The 16,978-nt window shown below is 36.3% G+C and overlaps 3 protein-coding genes across 7 annotated transcripts in view; 1 reads left to right on the top strand and 2 right to left on the bottom strand.

Annotated features, from left to right (window-relative positions):
- Positions 1–4,178, top strand: part of LOC104750516 (protein CROWDED NUCLEI 1) — a 5,615-nt gene extending 1,437 nt beyond the window's left edge. The window contains exons 3-9 of one of the 3 annotated variants that reach the window (XM_010472319.2): positions 7–84; positions 162–415; positions 544–814; positions 901–984; positions 1,342–3,407; positions 3,512–3,659; positions 3,767–4,178. In XM_010472319.2, the coding sequence (XP_010470621.1) occupies positions 7–84; positions 162–415; positions 544–814; positions 901–984; positions 1,342–3,407; positions 3,512–3,659; positions 3,767–3,964 (3,099 nt within the window). In that variant the 3' untranslated portion in view covers positions 3,965–4,178. The remainder of the gene's footprint in view (positions 1–6; positions 85–161; positions 416–543; positions 815–900; positions 985–1,341; positions 3,408–3,511; positions 3,660–3,766) is intronic. The other 2 variants (XM_010472321.2, XM_010472320.2) reach the window with 2 other exon arrangements.
- On the bottom strand, positions 4,731–9,214 carry LOC104753652 (histone acetyltransferase HAC2-like). The gene is made up of 11 exons (XM_010475873.1): positions 8,006–9,214; positions 7,613–7,897; positions 7,229–7,513; positions 7,009–7,137; positions 6,712–6,912; positions 6,464–6,606; positions 6,057–6,369; positions 5,724–5,948; positions 5,248–5,625; positions 4,868–5,154; positions 4,731–4,776 (listed from the first exon to the last, which is right to left on the bottom strand). The coding sequence occupies exons 1-11, from the start codon at positions 9,212–9,214 to the stop codon at positions 4,731–4,733; spliced, it is 3,501 nt and encodes a 1,166-aa protein (XP_010474175.1).
- On the bottom strand, positions 10,891–14,657 carry LOC104750515. 3 transcript variants are annotated; one of them, XM_019237629.1, is made up of 10 exons: positions 14,473–14,657; positions 13,673–13,792; positions 13,210–13,344; positions 12,942–13,023; positions 12,746–12,821; positions 12,482–12,565; positions 12,262–12,398; positions 11,883–12,135; positions 11,733–11,796; positions 10,891–11,621 (listed from the first exon to the last, which is right to left on the bottom strand). In XM_019237629.1, exons 2-10 carry the CDS (start codon positions 13,725–13,727, stop codon positions 11,194–11,196), a joined length of 1,314 nt encoding a protein of 437 aa, XP_019093174.1. In that variant the 5' UTR covers positions 13,728–13,792; positions 14,473–14,657; the 3' UTR covers positions 10,891–11,193. The 3 variants fall into 3 exon arrangements, with proteins under 3 accessions (XP_019093174.1, XP_010470618.1, XP_010470620.1); XM_010472316.1 differs by having other exon boundaries at positions 13,210–13,368; positions 13,697–13,792; XM_010472318.2 differs by lacking the exon at positions 14,473–14,657 and adding an exon at positions 14,308–14,464 and having other exon boundaries at positions 13,210–13,368; positions 13,697–13,792.

The raw sequence follows: 16,978 nt of genomic DNA, 5'->3' as shown, positions 1-16,978 counted from the left end.
CATATGGTTGCTATAGCAGATGTTGAGAAGAGGGAAGAAGGGTTGAGGAAAGCTTTGGGGATTGAGAAGCAATGTTCACATGATGTAAGTTTCTTTATGATTCTTTTTTCGGCCATAAGCATATTTTTTTAGCACATTATGACACTATTAAACTGTTGCAGCTGGAGAAGGCTCTGCGGGAACTACTCTCTGAAAACGCAGAGATCAAATTTACAGCTGACTCAAAGTTGACTGAGGCAAATGCATTGGTAAGAAGTGTCGAAGAAAAATCTCTTGAAGTTGAGGCAAAGCTGCGTGCTGTTGATGCAAGACTTGCTGAAGTTAGTAGAAAGAGCTCAGAGGTGGAGAGGAAGGCAAAGGAAGTGGAAGCTCGAGAAAGTTCTCTTCAAAGGGAGCGATTTTCCTACATTGCTGAGTACGTATTAGACTTCTTGCCTTGTATCTTTTTTGTATGTTGAACCATTTATCTTTATGCCGTTTCTTTGTTTCTTATTGAGGGCTGACCCACTCAACTTGTTTTTTTTTTTCTTTTTAATTTCTCAGACGAGAAGCTGCCGAGGCAACTTTGTCAAAGCAGAGGGAGGACTTGCGTGAATGGGAAAGAAAGTTGCAAGAAGGAGAAGAAAGGGTTGCTAAATCTCAAATGATAGTAAAACAGAGAGAGGATAGGGCAAATGAAAACGATAAGATTATCAAGCAAAAGGGAAAAGAACTAGAAGAGGCACAAAAGAAGATCGATGCTGCTAACCTTGCTGTGAAGAAATTAGAAGATGATATCAGCTTGAGGATAAAAGATCTTGCTTTAAGGGAGCAAGTAAGCAGCTCGTGTTTCCTTGTGGTATTTTTTATTATCTAAGTGTTTTGAAACCTTGTTCATTTACATGTTTTCTCTGTATCTAGGAAACTGATGTGTTGAAGAAATCCATAGAGAAAAAAGCGCGAGAGCTACAAGCTCTGCAAGAGAAACTGGAAGCCAGAGAAAAGGCAAGTCCTTTCTCCTTCACTACAAATATATATGTATTTCTGTGTCACCCCCTTCTGTGGATAAAAATCTGATGTTACGTATGTCTCGAGCTTTGGTATTTGGTAGAATAAATTGCTTGCTGACTATAGCCAGAGGGTTATCCTCTTTGTGTAGTTGATTACGTATATTGGGTCCCATTCTGAGCTTAGTTCTTTGGGCAGGAAAATATTTCAATTTCCATCACAATTTTTCTTATGCGCTATTGTTTCACATTTTGAATCATTTTTCGTTTTCTGTATTATTAGTAAACTATTTTATTCTGAATATCACATGTGTGCATTTTGGGTGTTAACTGTTTAATGTTTGCTGATTGGCAGATGGCAGTTCAACAACTAATTGATGAACACCAAGCTAAGTTGGATGCAACACAGCGTGAGTTTGAGTTGGAAATGGAACAGAAAAGAAAATCTGTTGATGACAGCTTGAAGAGCAAGGTTGCAGAAGTGGAAAAGAGGGAGGCCGAGTGGAAGCACATGGAGGAGAAAGTTGTTAAACGTGAACAGGCATTAGACAGGAAACTTGAGAAGCATAAAGAGAAAGAAAAAGATTTTGATTTAAGACTGAAAGGCATAAATGGCAGAGAGAAAGTCTTGAAAAGCGAGGAGAAGGAATTGGAAACTGAGAAGAGAAAACTGCTTGAGGATAAGGAAATTATTCTTAGTCGTAAAGCTGAAGTCGAGAAGATAAGGGCTGAAAATGAAGTACAGCTATCAGAAATTCACAAAGAGAAGGAAGGGCTTAGAGTTACTGAGGAGGAGAGGTCTGAGTATCATCGTCTGCAAGCCGAATTAAAAGAGCAAATAGAAAAGTGCAGGTCTCAACAGGAGCTTCTTATTAAGGAGGCTGAGGATCTAAAGACCCAAAGGGAAAGTTTTGAGAAAGAATGGGAAGAACTTGATGAGAGGAAAGCTAAGATTGAGAACGAACTAAAGAATATAACTGATCAGAAGGAAAAATTAGAGAGAGACAGTCACTTGGAAGAAGAAAGGCTTATAAAAGAAAAGCAGGCAGCTTATGAAAACATGCAAAGGGAGCTAGAAGCGCTTGAAGTAGCAAAAGCTTCATTTGCAGAGACTATGGAGCATGAGCGTTCAGTGCTCTCCAATAAAGCTGAGAGCGATAGAAGTCAATTGCTTCATGAGATTGAAATGCGTAAAAGGAAACTTGAGTCTGATATGCAGACTAAACTGGAAGAAAGGGAAAGAGAGCTGCAAGCAAAAGAGAAGCTATTTGAGGAAGAGAAGGAGCACGAATTGAACAATATTAACTACCTAAGAGACGTAGCCAGAAGAGAAATGGCGGACATGCAGAATGAAAGAGACAGAATAAAGAAAGAAAAGCTAGAAGTAGATGCTAGTAAAAATTATCTTGAAGAGCAGCAGACAGAAATCCGGAAAGATGTTGATGACCTTGTTGCCTTGACCAAGAAACTGAAGGAACAGAGGGAGCAATTCATTAGTGAGAGAAGTCGTTTTCTTTCTTCCATGGAAAGTAACAGGAACTGCAATCCGTGCGGCGAACTTCTTTCTGAGCTCGTACTTCCTGAAATTGATAACGTGGAAATGCCTAATATGTCAAAACTGGCCAATATTCTTGATAACGAAGCACCAAGGCAGGAGGAGATTAGGGATATATCCCCAACTGCTGCTGGCTTAGGATTGCCAGTTGCTGGTGGGACGGTGTCATGGTTCCGGAAATGTACTTCAAAGATTCTTAAGCTGTCCCCAATAAAAATGGCAGAACCTTCTGTTACTTGGAATTTGGCTGATCAAGAGCCTCAACCTACGGACCAAGCTAACTTGAACAGTGGGCCATCAACTACGCCTCATGCAGCGGCCAACTATTCCTTTGATGTTGAAAAGTCTGAATCTGAAACTGGCACAAAAGAAGTTGAAGTCTCCAATGTAAACTCAGACGGTGATCAAAGCAACATCAACAGCAAGGCTCAAGAAGTTGCTGCAGATTCTTTTTCCAATCAAAATGTCGAGGGTCAATCACGCATGAGAGGGAAAGCGAAAGCCAGAACCAGAAGAACACGCTCTGTCAAAGATGTTGTAGGAGAAGCTAAAGCCATATATGGAGAATCTATAAACCTATGTGAACCCAATGTTTCAACAGAAAATGTTGACGACTCTGCTAAAGAAATTGATGGAAGCACGGGTGAACCTGGTCGTGCTGATAAAGCAACTTCAATGAACGGACGGAAACGTGGGCGTGTGGGTTCTTTGAGAACTTGTACTACTGAGCAGGATGGTAACGAGAGTGATGGAAAATCAGATAGTGTCACCGGAGGAGCACATCAGCGGAAGAGGCGGCAAAAGGTTGTATCAGAACAGCAAGGAGAAGTGGTGGGACAAAGATATAATCTCAGGCGACCTAGAAGGTAATTTCAAATCCCAAAAACAGTTGCTGGGGATAATGTGTTGCAGCTGTTTGTTCGTCTCTTTATTCAGGCTGTTTAATAAATGTTACACTTTGGGTTATTAGGGTAACTGGAGAAACCACACTTAGTAAGAAGAACGAAGAGACTAGTGGAGTGCAACAAGACGAGGTGGTTTACTGTGCTCAAACAACCGCCACAGCATCATTAGACGTTGCTGTTAGTGACAATGGAGTAAGCACAAATGTGGTGCAGGTAATAATATGCTCTCACAACTTAGCTGGATTTTTTGTTTTTTTACCCCTTCTTTCGATATTTGCTTTCTTGACAAATCTGTTTCTTTCAATTGTATGTTTCAATAGCATGAAGCCACAGCAGACTCTCAAGATACGGATGCTGGTTCGCCCAAAAAAACATGTGAGAGTGAGGCGATGAGCGAAGAAGATGTGAACAAAACACCCCAAAGGGTTGACTCGGATGGTGAAGATGATGAATCAGATGCAGAACATCCCGGGAAAGTCTCCATTGGTAAGAAGCTTTGGACTTTCCTGACGACGTAGCCCAATCTGGATGTAGTTCCGCCTATGATGATGAAGAGCTAATCTTCTTCTGTTACAATATTAGTGTTTTGCTTTGTTATCTTTAGCTACGTAGAAGGTTTGTGTTAATTCTGTTTGGATATTTTCCACCAAAATGTAGTGTTTTCTTTCTAGCTTCAAGAATTCTCAATTCTTTTGGTATGTTTTAGATGATGATTTAATTATTTTTATGAGAGTGGTTCTACTTGTAACAACAAAGTGTTTGCATCTGATCCTTTGATTATGTGTTTTTGTTTGTGACTTGCGAGAAAACGTTCAAATGAAATGAAAGCCAAGTCCTTTGCTATCTACGGCATCTTACCTATTAAAACGATTTAAGACTCGTCACTTAGTCTAGATAGATGGAAGATTTGCAGTAACTGAGGATCAAGTGAATATGAAAATAGGTAGACTGAAACGAGAATGCAACTTTCTGCATTTAAATATGCGGTATTATAACTGAAGAATAACATATGTTACACAAAAGGAATGATATATATATGTTGACTGACAACAAATGTTATATTACACAAATAGGAAAAAACCTATCAACACCAAACTTATTTTCTCTCTATTGAACACTTCGCAAAAAATAAACAACAACTGAGTCTGAGCACTCTTGACAACGAATAGTTTTCATCTAAGGACAGGTTTTAATCAGTACAGTTTCTTCTTTAGTCTAGACACTATCATAGCACATTAGCACACCTATGCAATGTACAAATTCGTCCCTTTGACTCACTCCACTTTAGTACTTTACACCATACTTCTTAATCAACAGTTCCTTCATATCTCTGAGAACATGAGAGATACAAAGTTAAAAAGCTGAAGTTGCAGAGAAGATTAACAAGAAAAAAAATCATAAACAGAGCAATGGAAAAATACCTGCAGCCTGGTACAGGGCAATTGAGATCTCGGCAATGGTACGCATGGATCTTTACTATCTGTGACAAACTATTGCAAGTCTTACAACCGCAAATCTTACAAGAAAATCCCATCTCTTTGGTTTTGCCTCGGCAAATGTTACAAGGAACTCCCATCATTTGGATTTTGCATCGTTCATTGTGAATGAACAATACTTGAACTTCTCTGCATTTCGGGTATGAGCACGACTTAGAGGCCGTTGGTTGGCACAGAGATGCGTGCTGCAATGCTTTCAGTATCTCAAGAACCTACTAGAGAGAGAGAGAGAGAGTAACAAGTTGGTAAACAAGTCAAAAAGTAAAAACCAAAAGAAACAGATTTGCTCTCAAGATGTTACTTACCATTACGGTTTTAGGGGGAACTCCATTAGCTGAAGCGAGTGTTGGGAAAATATGAAGATGACGAACGGTTTCTTTATCGGTATAACATCCAGTGCAAGCTCGGTAATCCGGACAGAGCAAACAAGGCAAGTAGATACTTGTCGAAACATCTTTCTTGCAGTCCGTGCAGATGAGACCGCTAGAGTTTTGAGAGTGATGATGAAGCTTAGTTGAGGTGTGAAGATTGTAAAGTATCATCATCGAAGAATACTTAGCATGTCGAAGCGTGTGGAAGATGTAATTATTCTTTTGGGAAATAGCTAAGAACGCTTGTCTGCTATCGAACATTTCGTTTTCTTGAATAATATCATTATCAACAGTTGTGACATTCACCTGTTGCTGTGGAAGTAAAGAAAACCAAACCTAACGTTAGTACAAAATTTTAACTAAACAAGAGAATCGTTATATGATTTAAAGAAGGGTAAGTAATAAATAACCTTTGAGAGTTGATGCTTCTTCTCTTTGTTATTGGTATCATCATATATGTGTTCACCAGGAAGCTCTTGTTTTGAATCATAGCAGCTTTCACACAGTTGAAGATTCTTGCATTTGCCGCAATACCATCTCAATCCTGATACTATGGCTTTCAAACAACGCGTGCATGAATAGTTTAATTCTACCACCATCAAGTCTTCCTTATTTTTGAGTACATCCTTTTCAAGCTACACAAAACAAAAAAAAAAACAGAATTGTTAGAAGATTAATTAAACATGCCTAAAAGTTACCAAAACAAGAAGAAAGATTCAAAACGTTAAAAAGTTTATAAATACCTTTTCTATCAGGAGAATGTTTTTGCAATCATCAGAATCAACATAATCACAAGTTGTACTTTTGAAGCTCTTTATTTTTCTTCTAGTAAGCGATTTAAACATATTGTGCAAACCGTTATTGCCTTGTTTCTCGATTTCTTCAAGGATAGCCTCAGCTTTATTGGACCACAAAGATCCTTCAAAGTAAGGCAACCGCGCAGCTTTCATATCGCAGGTAGATTGATCCTCTCTCGAAACGAAGAACCGGTCATACAAGTTTGTAGTCTTCACAACCACCTTCTGCTCAACTGCTTTTTCAAGCATTGACGCATACCTGACATTAATGTTGTTTATATCAAATGCAATTTCCTCACAAATGACCAAACCAGGAATCAAACCAGGAATCAAGTGGTGAAAAGAGAACTTACCATTGGCGAAGCTTCTTAGTGTTGGGGGTTTGCTGAGTCTTAGGATGAGAGTACATAATGTAGTCTACTCCTTTTTCAGGTGGACATGCCCATATATAACTCGTTGTGAAACCCCGAATCTTACAGAACTCAAGATATCCAATCTATCAAAGAGACATAAACATGTAAATGTCAATAATATATAGTTAGGTTTTTTAATTAAGCATTTAAAGCACAGATGATGACTTAAAAAAGAGATTGTTAATTACCAAGATTTCATGATAAACGAAAGTTCTCAGAGCTTCTCCTGCTAATGTTACTCTCTCAGGTCTAAAGTACTTGACCGAATCGAGATATACGATGTATGTGCTGCGTTGGTTAGGTTGGCTACATTCTGAACCAAACTCTTGTACAAACAATGCAAAGATGCATATATCAACTCCTTCCACTTTCTGAAACAGAAGTATAACCTGAAAACATATCAAAAACATTAATGACAAAACTGTATCTAAGGTTTGAAAAATACATAAATCAAAAACGTTAAAAATATTCAATCCTCATCTCACCTTTGATCTGTAAGGAAACTCAGTAGGATAGTTTTTTCTATGGAGCAAATCGGCTAAGGGTTTGTTGACGGTTGAGATTTTGTCAGCGGAATACACAACTCTGAGAGTAAGACCCTCTGGTGCAGATACCTTGTAAAGAAAAATGTAACAAGTTTGAGTTATAAATTAATAAGAATCTAAAAAACTCAAAATGGCAGAAATTAACCACATCAATTCTTACATCCGTAACGTCCTTCCCTAAAGCCTTTGCCGTTTCGCGTCTCTCTTCCTTAAGGCGCTTGGCTAGCCTTTGCTCTAGAAAGAAACTAAGGATGGTTTCAGGCAAATCTTTTGCTCCCATATTAGTATTGTCATTGACTGGCATGTTGTTGTTGTTGTTACTTTTACGCTCCTCTAGTAAACATATGGGACAAATATACTCTCTGGTGTTGTCTTTGTCCTTGTCCTTATTGTAGAGACCACAAACTTCATGTTGCCATTTGTAACAAGATTCACACTGAACCCACTGCTCAAACAACATGTAATTAGTAATAATATTTCAATGAATAAATGAGACGATTATTTAAGACAGAGAGGGAGAGAGAGAGAGATAAAGTTTTTTTACCTTCTCCAAAGATTGGTTTCGAAGGTTATTCGATATAAGCATATTGGCTTTTGAGATAGTGATTCCAGATGTTAACTTGAACTTGGTTGCACAGACAGTGCGACAAGGACTGCAGAAGTTAAGGTTCGCATCCTTTATCTCTTCTTCCCCGGGGGTGTAATAGGAAGCGTCGTCTTTGATACGACGGCTGCATACTAAGCAATATATTGGCGGTGGTGGTAACGGGAGTCTGTCATTGCCACACAACTGGCATAATTCCCCATCTGCATCCTCCACATACTCCTCCTTGAGGTAACGCATTGTGCTCTGTGGGACAAATAACTAAACAAAATTTTAAAGACACACAAAACAAAAAAAAAAGCATAAAGCAATGATAAGGCTCAAATAAGTTACCTGACTAATACTAATTTGCTTCGGAAGATTCATTACATGCAACTTTATCTCTTCATCTGTGAAATGTTCGATCACTGAGACACCTCTCTTGTTATGCTTTTGCAGAGACGTCGTGTCAGCTTCGACCTCAGACTTGGTCCCTTCATCACATTTCATAAGCACTGCACCAACTCCCATCTTCTCATGGTTCAAAGACACTGTGTCAGTGTCAGCATTAATCTCAGACCTGGTCCCTTCATCGTATTTCATCGGCTCTACACCACCTCCCATCTTCTCATGGTTTAAAGACACTGTGTCAGTGTCAGCATTAATCTCAGACTTGGTCCCTTCATCACATGTCATCGGCTCTGCACCACCTCCCATCTTCTCATGGTTCAAAGACACTGTGTCAGTGTCACCTTTGACCTCAGACTTGGTCCCTTCATCACAATTCATTGGCTCAACAGTATCCAACTTCTCATGGTTCAAAGACACTGTGTCAGTGTCAGCATTAACTTCAGGCATGGTCCCTTCAGCACATTTCATCTGCTCAACAGTGTCATAATTAACCTGAGACTTGGGCTCAACATTATCAGCACCAACTCCCAGCTCCTCATGATTCAGAGAGACTGTGTCAATGTCAGCATTAAGCACAGACGTGGTCCCTTCATCACGTCTCATCGGCTCTGCACCAACTCCCAACTTCTCATGGTTCAGATGCACTGTGTCAGTGTCAGCTTCAACCTCAGATGTGGTCCCTTCATCAAGTCTCATCGGCTCAACAATAACTACATCAGTTCCTAGCCTCCTCTCCTCGATCTCAACCATTTCTTCGTTGGGCGAAAACAAATCCTCGAAAGTAGAAACACGTACAAACTTTTTCGCTAGCTTCACACGTTTGCTAGTATCCAAAGGAGGATTGTTCATCACATCTTGCTTCGTTACGCCATAAGGTCCAGGAGGGTAAGCCGAGCGGGGAAAGGGAACAAGATCAGAAAGTCTAAACGAATCACCCCAAGAACCAGGACCAGACCTCCGTCGCTTTCGCACTTCGTTTCGGCTTTGATCTGGCTGAGCTTTTCTAGTTCCAAGATACTGGACGTCATCATCATGATCAGATGCAACAACAGTACCACTCGGCTTTCCTAGACTACTCAACCAGTTACGAATGAGCTCATCGTAATTCTCTGAGTCATCACCAGGCTCATCATTCTCAGGAAACCTTGGCATCATCAAGCTCGTTCTACTTTTACACGATGGCTGCTGCAGCTTAATCCAGATTACGAATATTCCCTACACCAATTCAATCAACATGTCAGGATCATGCAATACTGTCACTACGTACAAACATAAATAACAACGAAAAAATATTGATAATATTTTACCTTGTGTAATTTTAGCTTGTTACACAAGGTATACACTAAGTGTAATTGGATTAAAGAGTCTTACAAATAAAAAAAATCAACAATACTCGATTCCATAACTACAGCTTATAGATATATATAACAATGCGATCTCCAAAACAAAACCTTCAATTAATGTCGGATTTATGCTTAAGATTATGCTACGAAATCACCCCCATTAAAAAAAATAAAACCCATAATTTTGGAGTTTTGAACCTGGTCTACGTTGCAAAACCTTAATCAGCTGCCTCAGCTAGAATTCAACGACGGGTCATCAAGAAAATTCACGAATTGATCGAAGAAGAACACAAAAACAAGACCTAAACAGAGTAAACAAGTAGCGAAGAAGAGAGATAAGTTGAAAGAGAAAAGAAAAAGCCTCTGACTTCGTTTGGTCTACGTTGTTACCTTAATTAGGGTTTTGGTAATTTACGATTATTTAGGATTTGTTTAGATATATATATATATATATATAGCCAAAAAAAGATTTATATGTAATAATTTAATTAGTCAGAGATTTTTTTTTTTTTTGTAATAATGATATTAAAAACGAAGCTTTTACTCTTTTAGGACTTTAAAAATAAAAAAGAAGAAAAAAAGTTAGATCTATATAAAAAAAAAATTCTTGGTCATAAGATCTCGATGTTATGTCGTTATTTATAAGATCAACATTTTTTTTTTATTTGTAACTGAAAAGAAAATAAAAATTAAGAATTAATTAGTAGATTAGATTTGTAATAAATACTTTTGATAAAGTTTGAATAAAGAAGCTAACAATTACTAGACTTCCAAAATATTTTTTTGAAGCTTGTTGAATGTTTTGCAAAATATTTTATTTAATAAATTCCCACCAACTTTTTTTTGACCACAATTACCACAAACTTATCCTCCACTAGACCAGTGCACTCGATGTTGAATAGAAATGTGTTTTTTTTTCCAACCAAACATTAATTAAATTAAAAGATAACTCCAAGATTAGTTGCCTAAACCGAAAGAAAAGAGTTTACAAAAAAAATTTCAAAAAGTAAAGATCTCGAAGAATGGGCTAGACAATCTGCCTTTACGTTGAGCTCTCGATTGATCCTGGTGAGGGAAAAGGAAGGAAAGCGTGATCTGAGCAAAAATAACTCCTCCAATAGAGGCGAAAAAACTGGCCAATCATCATGTGTTTCTTTATTAGTAATAGTATAAAGAATAAAATCTTACAAATTTATGGAAACCAAATTAATTAAAATGAATTGTGATGAAGACTGTCGAAATGTTTTAATGAAATTACAAAAATTATTAGATTTCCAAATTATTTGTTTTTTTTTTAAAGTTTATTCGGTAAATTACAAAGGTATTGAGTGGAAGTGTTTAATGTCATTATAGATTGAGTGGAGTTAAGGGTAGACAAAAGAATGTCCAAACGAACTTAATTATTTATAGATTGTTAATGATTGCCGTCGGTACGAACTAGATTCACTGAAATATTCTATATTTTAGTAGAGACAAAACAAAACAAAACAAAACAAAACAAAAAGGCTTACACATTGATGGACATGTTACAACACCAAACTAGCATAACCATTTTAAGGCCACGGACATAGCTTTTGGTTCGAACAAACATTGTGCATAGACCACTTGGCTTCGGCCTGAATGTTTCATCCTATAGTGCGGGTAGCTCTTAACTAATGGATCACTTCGAGCAAAAATTGGATACTGATGCTAAAACTTAATCCCCTAAACAACAACCATTACATCCCACACTCACTAATTAATACATCTTCTGCTGCTAGATCTAAATGGATCACTACTAGCCTCCCTCTACTTGAAATTTGGATCATAGAAAGAGTAATGATAGCTCTTAACTCTTTCTGATTCCGATATTTCGGATCCCGGGCTTCTTAGACCTGAAACGAACCCGTGATCATATCTAATGCCATACCTTGGAGGATAGCTCGAAGACAGTGCAACACCTGGAGGGCCTGTCTGGTCTCTATAGTCCTGTGGTCGACGGTGATCATGATAATAACTATGTGCTGTGTTATTCCTCTGTTCCCATAGCCACGAATCTGCGTTTTCTGGAATGGGTGCGTTAATCCCGGGAAACCCAACTGTCATTATCTTTCTTGGCTCTGGAGGGTTTGCATTTTCCAAGATTTCACCGTCCTCAATCTTAACTTCTTCCTCTTCTTTTTTAGTCTCTTCCTCACCAAATATAGTGATTCCTGAGAGATGATCTTCTTCTACAGCTAAGAAGACATAAACAACAAAAAGCAGATACAACCAAGTCATGAACAAAGATGCTTTGATATGATGATGATAATGATATATGATGGAGATGGGAGATTAAGAAAGTTTACCAAAATATCCTGGTGGATATCCAATCTCTCGCATTCTGTGTAGCCATGGAGGAGGGTCGAGTTCCTGGACAAGATAAGAATCGCCGTAACCAGGAAGCTCATTCTCTTTGGTCTAATTCCAAATACAATGGAAGAAGGTTAAAAATTTACCTTTAGACCAAGAAGCTGTCGTGTCTCTGGATCAAGTGAGCCAGGCTTCAAGCCATCATATTTACTAACTTGAGGGCTCTCATAATATCGGGACGGTAGACGGATTCCAGGATTCTGATTTCTTTTGCTTTTATGTTGCCTCCGAGCATTACTAACTGCTACTCGATCAAAAGGCTTTGGACATTCTCTTATGGAATGACTGTATGCGCCGCAATTGAAGCAGCGTGGAGGGTCATCAATAATCTCCAAGCCTCTAGAAACAATTAAAACAACATAATAAAATAAACGAATGCACAAGATAGATACTAGAGTATCAATAGCACACTCACTCACATTCACTGTCACAAGTAAAACGAAATAAGAAATAAGGATTTGTTACCCTTCCAAGTTATTTGAACCAGCGGCTGAATCTAAACCAATTGTAAATCCACGGTTATAAAGAGGGGTGGTGCTACTTTCCACAGGAACTAACTTCTTCGAAGAATTGTCACCATTTTGGTAGTCGAACCAAAATGACTGCACAAGCAATAATGTATCTATCAGTAAGGATTGCATCAATCGTCAAGCTTTGATATGCTCGAAAAGACATTTTCACTTACAACAGATGATGTCTTCTGCAATCCCACACGCAAAGCAGGAAAATATGTCTCATCACCAGATTCTAGTACTTGTTGTTCTTGATCCTGATCATATAACATGAGATAGTCAGCAAACAAGTGTCCATATCATTTCTTACACAGTTGCTAAATTTCATTTCCAATTATTCTTTCAATAACTTGAAACTGATTGACTTTGGCAAAACAAAAAAAAATCACTATATTGGCTATAAAAATCACTTTGAAGACCTCAAAAATCGTAGCTACCTCGGACAAAGAATTTTGTTCTGCCTCCCATTCTGACCATTGCTGTAATAAACTTTCCAGCTTCTGCTTACTAGATCTGAAAGATGCAGGAAACAAAAATCAAAACAAGTAACAGTTATATAATGACAGCAACGTTTGAGCATTCAAATGTTAAAGTTTACTTTTGGTCAAGTTAAGAGTCTTCTTTTCACCTAACCTTGTTAAGTGTTTATAAGTAACATGGACTGAAGGTTGCTGTTCGTCGAAGGTTGTTCTGGATCTTTTAACACCAGATTTAGCTGAGACATGTAATTATGGAAAACAAAGAAAGAATACATAATCACATGCATTCAAATCTCATAGCTTATGATGATAGAAGCATGTTCATAATCCATGTCAATCCTAAAGTGAAACTATACTCGAAGCAAAGGTTTAAGTCACGCAAGCAATAGCAACCTTCAACATAAAAAGAAAAATAAGGATACAACTAACATCCACTTTCACGGTTTCAACACTCACATTGACAGCATCCTTAATTTCCACTCTCGATGTTTCCCCTGAAAACTGGCCAGACACATTTCTGAAATCATCTTCCGTTAGATCCATGTCTTCCTCCATGTCTATACACATCTCCCCATCCACAGCTGATAAATTTAAGAATAACAAATAGAGATAAAGCTCTTTCTTATTCAAATTAAAACGATCACACAAAGAACTCCTTGGAAAATCTGATTTACAAAGCTCAAAGCCTTTCCCTAAGTTGTAAACCGATAAGCTCTCTCTAACTTGAGTCTCACAAACTCGACCTCATCCTTATTTATACTTAAAACGTAAAAGTAAAACACTCAAAGAAAGGGAAATAGAGAAATGGAAATTATATAAAACTTCCAAAATCAGTGAACACAAAGAAAACATATATCATCAACATAAGAGTGGATCTCAGGGGACCAGAACTGAGGTCATGTTTCTGACCTTCCAAACCAGAGCCGCTTGAAGCTGCCATTTGTAAATAAAACGTAAAAAATTATCTCCTAGCAAAGTTTCACAAATCATCCACCAAAGATAACCCTGCAAAACAAAATGAAACCAAAAACTAAACAATAGATAGTTGCAAATCCCAAAAACTCAAAACAACATTCAGACTCCAGATGTACAGCTAATGTAATTGTTAGGAATTATCAAGAAACCAATTCTCAATCCAAACAACATCCAGCTCCTTCAAGCTAGTCAACTCAATCACACAGCTCATATTGTTCTCACCAAAATGAAGACATTGAAGCAACAAGAATCAATAGTGTCTCACTTTAAAACCCATCGTCATTCCCTATTCAACTAAACTGTGAAAAAAAGCATTATTCTGTTCAGCATAGACTAACTGAGAAAAGCCCAATATATATAACTATGAAACTGAAGGGAATATGAAACGACACGAAGCTCACAAAAGAGAAGAACACAACTCGTTTAAACAAAATCCAGCTTCATTGAGCAAATCAATTCAATCACACAGCTCAAATTGCTTCTCCAAAAACCCAATTGACAGTAAAAATCAAAACTTTAAGCAAAAAGCATCAAAAGTGTCTCACTTTAAAACCCTTCTCAATCAAATTTTGACAAGAAGAAGCATTTCGGGTTGGAGAGTTTACAAGTTCACACCAAGAAAGCGTATAGTATTACATAAAACTTGAAAAAAATTGAAAGGGAATATGAAACGACTCGAAGAAGCGAGAGAGAGAGAACAAAGTCTTAACCTTTATCAACGGGAAACAATAATTAGATCTCTGTCTGTGGGATTCAAAACAAGAGGCTTTTCTTTATATTTGTCCGCTCAAGAACAATGACAACATAATCATCCAAAATGCGACCAAGTTCACCGTAACTATTCTATTACCCAATTGAACCACGCTTAACTTTTGGTTTTGAGGTGGTCTCTTATGTTTTATCAGCAAATCTGCCGGAAACAATAATCAAAAGTCTTAATTAGGTATAATAATGAGAATTGAGCCAAAAAAAAACCCAAACTTTTCAAAATTTACCAAAAAAAAACATGAATTTAAAGTCTACTCAAATAAACACTCAATTTTTGTTGACTTTCGAATATAATAACAAATTTTTCGTTCACTTACCAAATCAACCCATCATTGATAAAGTTAACAGAAAATTTGGTTCTCGACATGAGAGGATTTTACCACTGAACTAGTGGCAACTTTAACATCTATAATAGTATTTTTGCAGCAGTTTTGCTCAAAAATATTTTTTGGAAAGTTTTTACATTGAATGCTATTTAATACATATATTCATATCCAAACAAGTTTAGTTAACTTTCTCTATTATCCTTATAACCAAACACAATTAAAATATTTTACAATATCTATATATATATATATATATAATGTTCTATAATTAATATAGATATTTAGAAGATTTATTCCAGATTAAAAAAAAAATATTCTCCAATCATCTCATTTTGATTTTAAAATTTGAATATAGTGAATCATCGTCTAATACATAAAGTTAATAAAAAGGTGTATTTTTCTTGCATATATTGTGATTTGATTTTTTTTTTTAAAACATATATTACTCAATTAATATAAAAAGTGTGTGTTCAACATACATATATAGTAAAGTGTGTGTCAACATACATATATAGTATAGTGAATTTACTGTATATAGTAAATTAGAAAATTTTAAGAAGTTTATAATTTATAACTCATATATCTAAATTTAATAAAAAGTTTAAAATTATAAATATTTAAACATATTAAATTTTCAAAATTACACAAACGAATTATATTACATGACGGGTTATATGACATTACATGATTGAAATAATAATAATAATAAATAAACTATCACTAATATGATATTTCAATACAGGTTAAATCCTCATTTTAATGTTTTAACAACACCAATATAAAATATGTCGAATCAAACTGATTTAATTAAGATTGTAGTAAACAAAAATTATTGTGCGGTATACCACGGTTTATATATGATATGCTCAAATTAAACCCTAGAGCTACTCTCTCAAATTAAGAGATCATTGTAATACTTAGGGATCGAATTCCACAAGGACTCTAGATTATACAATAAATTATAGAGTTTTATGATTACGCTAAACAAGTTGATTTAAATATTAAATAAAACTGTTGTAAATTCAGAATATCAAAAAGCTAGGTACATGGAGTTTCTCAGGAAATTACAAAATATTAAATCAATAATTAAATAGGATTCAAACAATTAAAAATCAGATCTAGAACTCTAAACTCTTTTGTAAAATAAACCAGTTCTCACTGCAAATATTATCTAAATTTAAAACCAGAAAATCCAAATCTCTTTGTAAAATTCTAGGTTAAAAATCACCTTTAAAAACAAGTTTAGATTGTTCACAAAATTACTAAATCAAATCTCTTTGCAAGAAGTAATTTTGCTCATCAAAAGGTTTTATCAGGAAAATCAATTATATTCTCATATCAATTTATTTTCCTAGGTTATTAATTCTAGATGGCCAATCAAGGATTGATATGAAGAACAACCTATGATGAAGATCTAGAAAGATAATGAATCCTAAATAAACATCTAATAAATCATAAAATCCATGTGAAAAACCCTGAACCTAACAAGCAAACTACTCAGACATATTCAACGAAGAACAAAACATAATTCTGAATAATAAGCAATTGAGATTAAAAGAGTAAAGAGAGAGTTTATGAATTCTTCTCTCAAAGCAGTTCAGATCTCTCTCTCCCAAAAGCTCTCAAAATCTCACAGGGTTGCAGAAAATAAAACTTGCTAGAATAAAACTTAAGGGTTTTCTAAAACCTAAAAATACTATTTATATGTCCAAAAACACGTCAGGGACTTGTGTTGCAATTGTGGAAAAATTTGGGCAGAATTGTAAAACTTCCAATTTTTGGCTCTCTCGTCGGTTTGGACTGGGTGTTGATCGATGCTCCTTCAGTGTCGATTGACACTGGTCAGTTGATCAGACTCCAAATTGACTTCTTTGATTAAATGCTCCAAAACGATCCAAATTGCTCCATTTCGCTCCATCCGTGCCAAAATCCTAGATAACTTGTAAAGACTCAAAGACAACCTAGAAACAAATGAAAAGACTCAAAAAGCACACTTATATCATGGTTAAAAACCGTAAAAACCATGATATATCAATTCCTCCAGACTTAGCCTTTGTTTGCCTTCAAGCAAAACAGAAACTTAGACCTGTGAAAGAGGTTTGAAAACACAGAAACTCACGTT

The sequence above is a fragment of the Camelina sativa genome, chromosome 16 (genome assembly GCF_000633955.1).
Source record: "Camelina sativa cultivar DH55 chromosome 16, Cs, whole genome shotgun sequence".
NCBI lineage: Eukaryota > Viridiplantae > Streptophyta > Magnoliopsida > Brassicales > Brassicaceae > Camelina > Camelina sativa.
The sequence above is the reverse complement of the archived record's forward strand: the minus strand, read 5'-3'. Positions and strand labels throughout refer to the sequence as shown.